The 14501-nt window shown below is 28.0% G+C and overlaps 2 protein-coding genes across 4 annotated transcripts in view; both read left to right on the top strand.

Moving 5' to 3' along the window:
- Positions 1 to 977, top strand: part of LOC111623436 — a 7831-nt gene extending 6854 nt beyond the window's left edge. The window contains exons 3-4 of the mRNA XM_023366009.1: positions 498 to 624; positions 748 to 977. Of these exons, the coding sequence (XP_023221777.1) occupies positions 498 to 624; positions 748 to 977 (357 nt within the window). The remainder of the gene's footprint in view (positions 1 to 497; positions 625 to 747) is intronic.
- Positions 978 to 7650: 6673 nt separating this feature from the next.
- LOC111623424 (cyclic AMP-dependent transcription factor ATF-6 alpha-like) overlaps positions 7651 to 14501 on the top strand; it is a 41053-nt gene continuing 34202 nt past the window's right edge. For 2 of the 3 annotated variants that reach the window (XM_023365997.1, XM_023365995.1), the window contains exon 1: positions 10374 to 10591. In XM_023365997.1, coding sequence (XP_023221765.1) covers positions 10507 to 10591 — 85 coding nt within the window. In that variant the 5' untranslated portion in view covers positions 10374 to 10506. Of the gene's footprint in view, positions 7869 to 10373; positions 10592 to 14501 lie in introns of those variants that run through there. The other variant, XM_023365996.1, reaches the window with a different exon arrangement.

Below are 14501 nucleotides of genomic sequence, written 5' to 3'. Positions count from 1 at the left end.
ATAATTAGCAAAAAATAGTTGAAATAAAGTGATTAAACAAAAATTATTACAAATATCGTAAATAACAGTTCACAAATGCATATATAGAGATATTTTTTGAAGGGGGAGAAATGGTCTTCACAATTTGAAATCGATCTAACACAATGCTCAAATGCTCGTGTAAACGCGCGCCATCTATCGTAGGATAAATGTACTTCGTGGGAGTGTATTAAAAAACTTTCCGAAGTTTTATGGCAATCGTACTATGCCACAAACTTTCGCCGGAGTATATTAAACAATTTCCCAAAGTTTCACGGCAATCGGATAAACGGTGTGGTAATGCATAAAGGACAGACAGACACACACACACACACACACACACATACATTCATTTTTATATATATAGATATGTAAGATAAGAAAAACTTATTTTAATTATAAAATATGTGAAATTTGTATTGTTTTACTATGAATTATTTATATATTTCTATATTTACTATGCAAATAAACCTTTGCAGATTAATTGTAGAGAAGTGTTTTGTGAAAACGGAGGAACATGCATAAACACAAAACCTGATGTTTTTTCTAATTTAGCTTACAAGTGTCATTGTGTATGTGGTTCGTGTGGACAAAAATGTGAAAAAAGTAAGTCTATTTTAAAGTCGAATATTCACAATTTTACTGTATAAGTAAGTAAATGCTTTACTTGTATTAATTAAAATTATATTGTGTTTTTATTGATTTGTTATTGGTTAAATATTTTTCTAGGAAATTTTCGCCATGTACCCAACAAAGGAATCGCTGAAAATAACATAGCCGAAGTGGAAGTATTCACCGTCGACCAATGTTTAGATTTGTGTCGTCAAAACAACAGTTGTAAATCAGTAGATTTTTCAATGTCCGAAAAAATCTGCTATTTGAATGCTTTTAATCACGAAGAGAAAATATTGCACTCTTTTGACCATATAGATTATTATTACCCTAATTGTCATTGCTGAGATTAGATTTATATTATATTAACTTAAGATTTAGAGAAAAGAAAATACATAGAAAATATAGTAAACTATATAATTAAATAAATTCAATATACTGTAGACTAAAATGCTAATTTACTATATTATTTAGTAAATATAAAAACAATGTTTTAGCAAAATTAAAATAATATAGAAAAGGTATTTCAAATACTTTTCTAGGAAAAATGTAGTAATAAATAAAACCAAAAATAGGTAAGTAATTTAAGAAAATAATGAAATTGATTTCGTAAAAGCGATTTAAGAACATTACAATTTCCTTATTGCTTATGAGTAAATTAATTATACTTTGTCATTTACGTCTATTGTTTATATTAAATAAATTATTAGAAAATTNTTATCTTATTATCTTAGTTTTTTATATCTTGTAATAGCGCAAGAAATTACATAGTTTCAGATAATTCAGTATAATTCAGATAATATTGTTCCCTCTAGCGTCCTATTTATATATCCCTCTAACAATTCAGATAATAATACAGGATGTTTTCCTCTAATATTCCTAGTTTTAAACTGTTCTATAAAATCCATTCACCTGACATTATCTCTGAACATTTTTCTCTATGGGCAAGTCAAGAATTTTGTCTTTACGAAAGTGTCAGACAAAAGAGCCCTGTATACAAAAATTGCAGTTGTCATTAACAGTGTGTTGCCACCACAATCTTACCTACGTGACAATGGAGGTCCAGATTGCCACCATGCAGCAGCACCCCTTTTGAATGTATGCAAAACTTGGAGTATTGACCAACCAACATTCTCTAGCAGATTTTATTCAAATATCTGAACAAATGGATTTTATAGAGCAGTTTAAAACTAGGAACATTAGAGGGAAAACACTCTATATACAGTATTAATCATCTATTGTATTTGTGTAAATTTGCCTTCTGTTTTCTTAATGTGGGGATATTATCAAACTATATAACAATGCAAGTTCAACTCATATTTGTAGATTATTTACAACTTCCAGATTTTTACTGTTTTTGCTTCATTACATTCCTTAAAAGAGAAATTAAGATATTATTTTATTTGCTGTCATCAGTTATGCTTTGATTTTGTTGGTGTGTTTTCTCAAAAACTTTTCTCAAAGCACGTTTTGATTGTTGAATGTTTTTTCAGTCATCTAATTTCCCTTCTGTGTTATTTCAAAATATAATGAATTTTATCGTCTCTGTTTTTAGCATACTGTAAACTTTTGTTTATATCAATTATTTATTTATGATGCTTTTAGAAGTAAGAGAAATTCATATATTTTTCCCAGGTATTTAAATGTGATTCGTATAATTTTAAGGAAGGCTTTACAATAAGGTATCGATTAAAGGTTACGAGAAATCTGAATGCAGTGCTATTTGGACGGCCGGATGACCGAGCGGTTAAAGCGGTAGACTACTGTTCTGGATACCAGGGATTGATAAACTTTTCGGAAAATTTTTCGGGGTGGTCGGTCCAGATATGTTGGATCGTCTATCACCATCCGGTCACCCCATTAGGAGCCTAGCCGAACCTGTAACGGGCTTGCTAAAAAGGAGCCCTCTTAGTGCCCATAGGATTGAGAGAGTTAAAAATATATATTATTTGGACTAATTGATAAGATAAGATAGCGCAATGCATGATTGAAATGTCAAAGAGATTCTTTCTGACAGTACATTCTATGGGAAGCTCTCCCTTATTTATGTATTAGACAGGTTGAGAAAACCTGAAAAACTCCAAGCGTTAGTCCTGGTTTCTCTCCTAACCAACTCTCGTTAGGAGCGAAATCTGGACCAACGCTGCTATACGCCATACTATATCATGCCACACCAAAACTTTGTATAGTATTAACTTGATAGTAATATTGAAATACAGTAATTGATAGCAAATTAAGACAAAACATCAACAAAATTGTTGACATCGTCACAATGCCGGACTGAAATTTTTAATCATATTTTTAATTTATTTAATCTAAAATATATGCTCTCGATTTTACTGTCTTCTCTCTGTAGATCAAACTTTTCCTGATAACAGTCATCTTTCTAACTTTGTTTTGGAGAAAATTTTTGAATTGAAATAACGTGACTTCCGTTTCAGACCGGAAAGTTTGTATATAGTTAATCGGAATCTCCTGCTCCTAAGTTTTCCATATTTAATCTATTTAATTCCGTTCTCGTCATTAAGGAAGGAAACTTAATGTTACAAAGTTTTATTATAAACAACTTTGTAAATAGTGTGCAATTTTAGTTAAATAGCATGAGTTAGAGACAAATGTATGGTGTGCGAAGGGTAAGCTTACTCAAGGTACTGCTCACCAAGTTTAAACTTACATCGCAGCTATAAATTGATTTTATTTTAATTTTTATTTAAAGTATTATATCTTCGAATTTTTGCCGGTTGCTCGAATACGGTTAACGAAGACCTACTATATTATGATTGTATAGTGAATAATTTTCCAATCTTCTTTAAAATGTTATTACAGGACGAATAAATATTAACATAAAAAAACAAATATGAATTACGAATTTCAAAACATAAGTATGCAAACAAATAGTGTAATTTTATCATTTCTTTAAATAATACAAAAATATAATAAGATATTTCAGAGACATTTATAACAATATATATGGAGTAGACTGTCGATTATCCGTAATAATCAGGATTGTACACTCAGAAACCGATTTTTTCAGAATTTTTTTTACCGATCCAACCACACACGGTAATAAAAGAATAAAAGATAAATATCTTAAGGCAGAGGTTCTTAACCAGGGTGTCCGGAGAAAGTTTTTAGGAGTCCATAGGCTTGGAAGGGTAAAAATCAACTTTAACTTTTTACGTTTAAATATTTTAAACGTATTGTTAAGAAAGAAGCACATATATTACTTTATCATTTGTGTTTATTTTAATAAATGTATTTCTATATAACTGTCCTCTTTAGTAATTTTATTTTAAGCATTTAAAAACATTATTTCGAGAATGGGTCCGTGACCTTCACTTGACTGGAAAAGGAGTCCATGGAATAAAAAAAGGTTAAGAACCTCTGTCTTAAAGTAAAAGTAAAATATTAATTTTAATTTTAGTATAATGGTGAAAGGTCAAGGCATAGAAATTTAATATGTATGAATGATAAGAAATAACGAAAAAACAAGTTCATTAAAAACACGAGATATTCTTTCGTTGCAATCTACAACGTACTTACGAAACTGAATTCAAAATAAAAAGTACATACACGTAAAATTAATAACAAAGAGAATGCTCAATAGTAGCCTATAAATGATCATCGACAATGGTTATTACGTAAAAACTTCGTAATTTCTAGAATTAATATTTTCTGAAATCCAGTAACGCAGTGTTTCCCAACGTGGGGCCCACGCCCCACAGGGGGCAATTGGATTGTTAAGAGGGGGAATTCGAAAATGGACTCGTTTAAAGTTTAAGTTAATCGTATAGCCCAAGCATGGCTAACATACGGCTCGTCTAATGAATTTATATGGCCCGCGTTTAATCTTTCAATATTTGCTACTCAAGTACGAATAGCTCGATGCAAAATTCTGATGCCTAAAAAAAAAGGTTAACAACTCACTGTGTGTTTAGAGTTAACGTTCCATTACAAATCTCATAAGTACAGCGTAGAATGTTGATAACGTGAAAAATGTATCTGTAATCTCTATGTATAGTTTAGTCTCTACGTGGTGACACCACAATGACATCTCGCACCACCTCAAAATCTTCCTAGGACAGCCTCTAGTTCGGCCCGTGAAATAAGTTTTCTTTCCAATTCGGCCCGGGGCAAAAACTGTTGGCCACTCCTGATATAGCCGCTGTATATGTTAGTAAATTCTTATGCATATGTATGCATAAGAATTTTAGAAAGGCTTAGGTGGGGCATAGCACAAAAAAGGTTGGGAAACACTGCAGTAACGAATTTAGAAATATAGCATCCCTAGGCCAACGTTCTGAACTTTCTTGAAACTAAATTCTTTAAATTCTTTAAATTCTCAAAATTCTTCATAATTCGGCAAAATTTTTTTATTTAAGTAAAAAATACAATGACAGTTAAAAGTACACTTTACTATACAACATATACACTATATTGCTGAGAATCATTTTTACTACTTTAACTAACGTTTTCAACCCGATCAATAGGCCATCATCAGGCTATCAGTTTACTGAAAAGTTTACAATCGTTCTATAATCGAACCAATATGCAATAACAAATTCGAGTAATATTCAATGAGTCTGAGTGTATGTCGAAGAATACGTTTTACTTTTTATTAACCGAAACAAAAGCAAATAGTTAAAAGTATGATATTAATTTATTGAAAAATTACATATTAAAATTCTTAAAAAAGAAAAAGAAAGAAAGAAATATATATCATTTGCTTTAATTTAACAAACATAAATTCTCATTTTCCTCTATTACTATATGAAATTTTCCTTTTTATTAATTTTTGATGTTCGTTTGTAATTATATAATTATGACCTTTCATATTATTAGACTGTAAGTTAGATCTAATAACGCAGATAGAATTTGAAAGATTTTTTTCCATTCTATTTCTTTTTACATCATTTATAATGGAGAATTTTCTTTCAGCCTCTGCATTAGAACAAAGCAATATGATCACAAGTAAGTTATTGCTAAACATAGTGCCGTAACTAGCCATTCCTGTGCACTGTGCAAGAATTTGCATTTAGGCTCCTTAATTAATTCGGTTTGGGAAAATAATAAAACAAATACATGCATTTTGGACCCCCTTCCAAGTGGGCCCTGTGCGGGTCCACCTGTTGCACCTGCCTAGTTACGGCACTGGCTAAACAGGTCAAGTTTCTAAAAAGAAAATCTCCATTACATCTGGATTCAAGTTCATGTCTTACTTAGAAGGATGAAGTACTGTACGTTGTCTTTCTCCTGGTTACTCGATTGTCTAACACACTCTCTCTTTAGAATAGTAGTTAAAAACTTCAAAACTACTGTTGTAAAGAGAGAGAGAGAGTTTCTGTTGTAGATTCTTTCATAAAAGATGTATTTTCAATGGACGCCCTAATAATTTTGATATTAGATTGAAGATTATTTTAACCACTGAGAAATGCAATGCTTTTTTAAAACTCTCTCCGTGCTGTGGTCACTAAGAGAGCCTCTTATTGCAAGCCTATTATGGGTTCGGCCAGCTCACAACGGGGCGGCGAGGGACGGGACCCTGACATATCCGGACGGACCACTTCCCAAAAAATTTCTGGGGATTATTCGATCCGTCTGGATTTGATTCCGGTTCTCCAGAGCGGTAGGCTGCACCTTGAAAGCTCGGTCATCTAGCCGAAAATGTAATGCTTAATAGTAAAACAATCCATAAACATCTTAAAAATTGCATTAATAACTTTAATTTCTAACGTTTTCGATCACGACTGAAAACGTTATTTATTTATGTGAATAATCATAAATTTAAAATTTAATTATAATATATTGCAAATTAAAAATTCAATGTTTCTTAACTATACAGTAAGATTTTCATGAAAATTTGAATACAAAATATCAGAAAAATAGAAATTTTTAATATTGCATATTTAATATTGAAAAAGCAACTAAAAAAATTAATTTACAGTAATAGCTCGGTTTTCGTTGACTTCGGTTATCGTCGGTTTCGGTTTTCGTCGATTTTTTCTGCGAAAAATTTGTCTCGGTTTACGTCGGTTGCCTCTAATTTCGTCGGCGTGCCTATGTGACCTCCTGCTAATGTTGCGAAAACAAATAGCAACCCACGTGTTTTCCTTGCTTAATGTGGCGTTGTTTCTCGTTGTGTGAGCATTATTACCCCGTGCCTCTAGCCAAACAATTCCATTGCTTTCCTTCCCTTTTTGCTCCACCATAGGACCGAAGAAAGTTTCAGAGCCAGCAGCCCTTTGAAGAAAGCTAGGAAGACGATCGAGTTGAAGAAGGAAATCATTGAAAAATACGAGAGCAACATTAAGATTGATAAAATCGGACTTTTTTAATATTCATTTTATATTAATTTCGTATTGTTTTTAATATTAAACATTATATTTATTCTCTATAAAATGTGTTTTTGGTATGTATTTTAGAGTGTCTAGAACGAATTACTGTAATTGGATTTACATTAATTCACATGGAAATAATTGCCTCAGTTTTCGTCGGTTTCGGATTTTGCCGATTGTTTTCGACGAATTATCGACGAAAACCGAGGTATCACTGTATAATGAAAAACTGAAGATTTTAAATAATTTAATCTCTATATTTATTCATGTTTTTAAACCACATTTCACAAATTTCATGTTGAATTTATTGTAAAGAAAAACAAAAAATATATTACGTCATTTACTTTTTATATTTTTTTATATATGTCATTTATACGTCATATATATATATATATATTTTACGTCAAAACATAAAAAATATATAACTGCGAACTAATTAAAATATGGCGGATGTGGTTTGTCAAGTTTTTCATTCGATAAAAGGCGCGAGAGATAAAATTACGTCCTTGACATAAATTATTTATATTTATATATAATTATAACAAATTAAAAATTTTAAACATAATTAAAATCGTTTCCTTTTTCTAAATACAATTTGCTTTTGTAGATTTGGTAATATTTGGGCGGAAATAATTTTTAATATTAAAGGAACGTCCGATAGGGTTCAGATGAGTCATTCCTCGTGTTTTAGACAGAAAATGTGCATGTTGTGTGTTTTCATATAATTAGTTTCGCTATTCAGACATTTTATTGTTGTGTTCACTACTGTATATTTATGTGATAGTTTATTTAATTAATAAAGACGAAAACAGCAAAAAATGGCTGTTGATATGTTAAGTTTGAATGAAATTGATCAAAAATTCCTACGTGACAATATGCTCACGTCTGAAGATTTGGAACTTGGTATGAATATTTTCATTACATTTTTAAATTTAAACACGTGGTATACTAAATGAAACCTTTCACAAGAGTAATGGAAGCATTATTACTTATTTTAAAGTTTGGACGTGACTTTATTATGCGTGTTCATTTCAATAAAGAAATATTTATATATTATGAATCAATATAAGAAGATTTTATCTAAACTTTTCATCTTTCGCAATTACTTTTCATCTATTCGGAGATGGGCTATTATTACGCGCCATCTTTATTTACTCCTGAAAATTAGCTATGTTGCGAAGGTTTATGGTTATGTTCAGTTCATTTATAATTAATAAAAGTGCTTTAATAAAATTAAAATAGCTTATTTACTGTTTTATATTATGTTTTATACAAACGATTAATTATATTTTTAAAAATTTATTCTTAAAATTAAAGAAGAAGCATACCAAGATTGTGAATATTATACATAATTTAAAAGTACATTAAATGTATAAAGTGGATCATTTCTATATAATAAAATATTTTAATATTTATTGACAAATGTTTAAAATCATAACATTTGCACTTATAAAAAAACAGCTGCAGTTGTAAACTTTAAAAGAAGTCATCATTTGTAAATGTAGAATTTTAATATAATTGTTTGATATGTAAAATTTATAATTTAGTATTAAACATATTTTTAAAAATAAATTTTGTAAGCTTAAAACTATTAATAGAATATTCTTGGCATTATATGACTACTGCATCATTATATCTAATCACTATTTATTAACAGGATAAATTAATAGCATTAACTTATTAAATCTTATTAATATGGAAGTTATGTGTGCAGTTAATATTTATTCTATGTTTTTGGTATTTTAAGATCTACTATATATCTTCTTTCATTTATTATCCTAAAGCCATGGTTATTTTAGCTAGGGCACTTGCACAATTTTTAGTGGTATCCTAATGAATCAGTATTGCATTAAAGATATTCTTACAATATTTATTAATGAAGAATCATATTGAAGATTTGCGTTATTTTATGTAAAAAATATTCAAATGATANTTTTTTTTTTTTTTTTTTTTTTTTTTTTTTTTTTTTTTGTAAAAGTCCAATTTTTGTTTAACAAAATTTGCTTTGTTGTAATAAATTTGATACTAAAATTATCAAAGTGACATCAATTTAAATGATGATATGCTGTCAAGCAAAAAATTGTTAAAATATTTTTAATAAAAATTGACTATTCCCGGTTATTTATCAATTATAACAGATAAAATATTTAAAAGAAAGTCATAAAATTATTTATTTGTAGCTTTTATTTGTTTATATTTCATATATATTTTGTTTTTTAAAAATGATAAAAATTGAGAAATATAATGAGTTAGAAACAGTATTGATTGTTGGTAGTTGTCATGTGAAGATTGATGAGTAGAAATCCATGGATTGAAATAGCATGACATTATAGTTGTTTTGTTTGGATACTATTCCAAACATTGTAATGAGATAAATATATGTTAAGTATCTGATTTTTATTAATTGAAAAGATAATCAAATTTTTCTTTAATAATTCTTACATGATTTATGATAAAATTTAAAATTATCATCAAATTTGAAAATTATTCTAAAATTTAAAATCAATTTGTAAAAAAATAATTTTATGTATAATAATCCAACAAAGACACCTAACACTTACCTCTAATACCAAATTTGTTTGTATTAATTATTTGATTATAGCCATATTATAGCTCGAATATTTAGGCGGTTCTTGGATTATTATATTAACTCATCAGGCTTTGAGATGTGTATTATAATTTTATGTATTCAGTTAATTTAGAATAATAATATACAGTTTAAAAAATTTGTTACTTTTGTCATTAAAATTAATAAAAATTTTAATGACAAAAGTAACAAATTTGTTTCCACGTTTTTGTTTAGTTTAAAAATAAATTTTACATTTTTTAAAATAATTCTTTTCCAAAATAAATTATTATCTCACATTAATTTTATGCTTATATGCTTCAGTATAAATGAAAGATGGAGCGGTTAAGATGACAGCCTACTGCTATGAGGGCACAGGATTGAATCTGGAAGGATTGAAAAACTTCAGAAATTTTTTGGGGTCTTTTGGATATGTCATATCCAAAAGACCCCATATCTCACCACTCAGCTGTCCATTGTGGGTCATAGGATAGAAACAATTTAAAAAATAATATATAGACCAGTGTTTCTCAACGGGGGCGATATCGCCCTCATGTGGGCGTTTTTCCATGTTGAGGGGGCGTGCGAACTAATTAAAATATGGCGGATGTGGTTTGTCAAGTTTTTCATTCGATAAAAGGCGCGAGAGATAAAATTACGTCCTTGACATAAATTATTTATATTTATATATAATTATAACAAATTAAAAATTTTAAACATAATTAAAATCGTTTCCTTTTTCTAAATACAATTTGCTTTTGTAGATTTGGTAATATTTGGGCGGAAATAATTTTTAATATTAAAGGAACGTCCGATAGGGTTCAGATGAGTCATTCCTCGTGTTTTAGACAGAAAATGTGCATGTTGTGTGTTTTCATATAATTAGTTTCGCTATTCAGACATTTTATTGTTGTGTTCACTACTGTATATTTATGTGATAGTTTATTTAATTAATAAAGACGAAAACAGCAAAAAATGGCTGTTGATATGTTAAGTTTGAATGAAATTGATCAAAAATTCCTACGTGACAATATGCTCACGTCTGAAGATTTGGAACTTGGTATGAATATTTTCATTACATTTTTAAATTTAAACACGTGGTATACTAAATGAAACCTTTCACAAGAGTAATGGAAGCATTATTACTTATTTTAAAGTTTGGACGTGACTTTATTATGCGTGTTCATTTCAATAAAGAAATATTTATATATTATGAATCAATATAAGAAGATTTTATCTAAACTTTTCATCTTTCGCAATTACTTTTCATCTATTCGGAGATGGGCTATTATTACGCGCCATCTTTATTTACTCCTGAAAATTAGCTATGTTGCGAAGGTTTATGGTTANGATAAAATATTTAAAAGAAAGTCATAAAATTATTTATTTGTAGCTTTTATTTGTTTATATTTCATATATATTTTGTTTTTTAAAAATGATAAAAATTGAGAAATATAATGAGTTAGAAACAGTATTGATTGTTGGTAGTTGTCATGTGAAGATTGATGAGTAGAAATCCATGGATTGAAATAGCATGACATTATAGTTGTTTTGTTTGGATACTATTCCAAACATTGTAATGAGATAAATATATGTTAAGTATCTGATTTTTATTAATTGAAAAGATAATCAAATTTTTCTTTAATAATTCTTACTGCTAAAACTTAAAACTATTAATAGAATATTCTTGGCATTATATGACTACTGCATCATTATATCTAATCACTATTTATTAACAGGATAAATTAATAGCATTAACTTATTAAATCTTATTAATATGGAAGTTATGTGTGCAGTTAATATTTATTCTATGTTTTTGGTATTTTAAGATCTACTATATATCTTCTTTCATTTATTATCCTAAAGCCATGGTTATTTTAGCTAGGGCACTTGCACAATTTTTAGTGGTATCCTAATGAATCAGTATTGCATTAAAGATATTCTTACAATATTTATTAATGAAGAATCATATTGAAGATTTGCGTTATTTTATGTAAAAAATATTCAAATGATATTAAAATGTTGAGAAACAGTTAGCATTTTTCAATTATTTTTTGAAATTTTATGGTATCTCTATGAGAAGCACTAGTGTACTCTAGCACAGTGGTTCTGAAATTTTGGTGTGGTCTACAAGCACACACCAAATGACAAAGTAATTTTTCCAAAATGCAATTCTATGCCATTTAAGCATTTTAATAACATTTTTATGCATAACACCTCTCTTAAGTTAGATTACCAGATAGATAAAATATTTTGGTACACAATCCATCATTATCTAAGGTTATATTTACAAGATAAGTGGATGAGGTTCATCTTTGACTCTGTTTAACTGGTGTCTATGGAACATAACTTTGAAAATCACTGTTCTAGCATATTAGTTGAGAATCAATGTTGTAGACTTTTGCCTTATATCCTTCAATATATGAAGTTTTGGGTAAAAAAGAATAAATATAGAGTTAATCTGTCATTGTTATATTATTTTCTTTTACAAATTTAATGCTTATAAGTATTATCTTTGATTTAAATAAAAAACAAACTAAAGTAAATTTAAAATGCAGGAGTCGGAGTCGACACATTTTTTCCGACTCCGACTCCACAGTCCTGCTTATACAGTAACTCTTTACTTTGCGACGTATTTACATAATAACAACCGCAATAACATTCATTATTTTAATTTGTTTTTAAACATTTATACATCATACATTATTCATCAAGACCGAAGGTAATGGTTGAAATAAATAATTTGTCTTCTTTTGTAAAAATGAAATTTAATTGCTTAATGTCTATTAAAGCTCTTTTAATAGCTCAATTACAGAAAATTTATTTGAATATTTGATAAAGAATATACATGTATGTCNTTTTTTTTTTTTTTTTTTTTTTTTTTTTTTTTTTTTTTGTAAAAGTCCAATTTTTGTTTAACAAAATTTGCTTTGTTGTAATAAATTTGATACTAAAATTATCAAAGTGACATCAATTTAAATGATGATATGCTGTCAAGCAAAAAATTGTTAAAATATTTTTAATAAAAATTGACTATTCCCGGTTATTTATCAATTATAACAGATAAAATATTTAAAAGAAAGTCATAAAATTATTTATTTGTAGCTTTTATTTGTTTATATTTCATATATATTTTGTTTTTTAAAAATGATAAAAATTGAGAAATATAATGAGTTAGAAACAGTATTGATTGTTGGTAGTTGTCATGTGAAGATTGATGAGTAGAAATCCATGGATTGAAATAGCATGACATTATAGTTGTTTTGTTTGGATACTATTCCAAACATTGTAATGAGATAAATATATGTTAAGTATCTGATTTTTATTAATTGAAAAGATAATCAAATTTTTCTTTAATAATTCTTACATGATTTATGATAAAATTTAAAATTATCATCAAATTTGAAAATTATTCTAAAATTTAAAATCAATTTGTAAAAAAATAATTTTATGTATAATAATCCAACAAAGACACCTAACACTTACCTCTAATACCAAATTTGTTTGTATTAATTATTTGATTATAGCCATATTATAGCTCGAATATTTAGGCGGTTCTTGGATTATTATATTAACTCATCAGGCTTTGAGATGTGTATTATAATTTTATGTATTCAGTTAATTTAGAATAATAATATACAGTTTAAAAAATTTGTTACTTTTGTCATTAAAATTAATAAAAATTTTAATGACAAAAGTAACAAATTTGTTTCCACGTTTTTGTTTAGTTTAAAAATAAATTTTACATTTTTTAAAATAATTCTTTTCCAAAATAAATTATTATCTCACATTAATTTTATGCTTATATGCTTCAGTATAAATGAAAGATGGAGCGGTTAAGATGACAGCCTACTGCTATGAGGGCACAGGATTGAATCTGGAAGGATTGAAAAACTTCAGAAATTTTTTGGGGTCTTTTGGATATGTCATATCCAAAAGACCCCATATCTCACCACTCAGCTGTCCATTGTGGGTCATAGGATAGAAACAATTTAAAAAATAATATATAGACCAGTGTTTCTCAACGGGGGCGATATCGCCCCCATGTGGGCGTTTTTCCATGTTGAGGGGGCGATTAGTAACAATTTATATTTTGGGGGACGAAAAACAATTTTCTGGGTGATATAGTAAAACATTATATTAAGAATAATTAGATATTTTATTCGTTATATCGTACAATAATTAAACAAATAACATTACACTAGTCACTAGTATATTCAATGCAGTACAAATTTGGCGTTAGTCTTGGCCCTCGGCATCGGTATTTTGTAGTGAAGGGAGCAATACTATGTAACGGTTTTACTGAAGGGGGCGATACTATGTTGAAGGGGGCGACGATTCGTTAGAGGTTGAGAAACGCTGATATAGATTGTATATATAAAAAATATATAATATGCTTTTTGTTTATTTATACACAAAAGAAACTGATTATTTAAATACTAGACAAAAATTTACTCTGTACTGTAAATTTTTTATTATATAAATATGAATTGATTATAACAACAAATTCAAAATGTCAGTTTATTTCCATTTTTCAATATGATTATGAAGAGGAAAATAAATGACATTTAATCAGACAGATATTTTCAAGATTGGTCTAATTTTATACGATTATTTAACTACATAGAATTTACTTTTTATTTTTAAATATATTCTATACAGAAAGTTACATATGTATGTATGAAGCTACATTTTAGCAGGTCTTTTGCAGTTATTGTAAGATTCTAAAAAATCAACATTGAGAATCTAAATACAAAACTAGTAAGAAAATAAGTGAATTTTAGAAATCTTTAAAGCAAAATTGCAAATCTACAAATATCATATTTTTATAGAATTGTAATTTTCTCAAATTTTAGTATTTTTATAATAGTGTTTAGAATAATGAAGTACTTATCTGTATTTAAGAGAAATAAATTTTGAAAAGTTTTATAGAAACTAAAAAAATTATTAAATTTTTTCCCCTATTTTCA

This window comes from Centruroides sculpturatus, unplaced genomic scaffold (assembly GCF_000671375.1).
Source record: "Centruroides sculpturatus isolate CEXI.00-Female unplaced genomic scaffold, Cexi_2.0 scaffold190, whole genome shotgun sequence".
NCBI classification, from domain to species: domain Eukaryota; kingdom Metazoa; phylum Arthropoda; class Arachnida; order Scorpiones; family Buthidae; genus Centruroides; species Centruroides sculpturatus.
The sequence above is the reverse complement of the archived record's forward strand: the minus strand, read 5'-3'. Positions and strand labels throughout refer to the sequence as shown.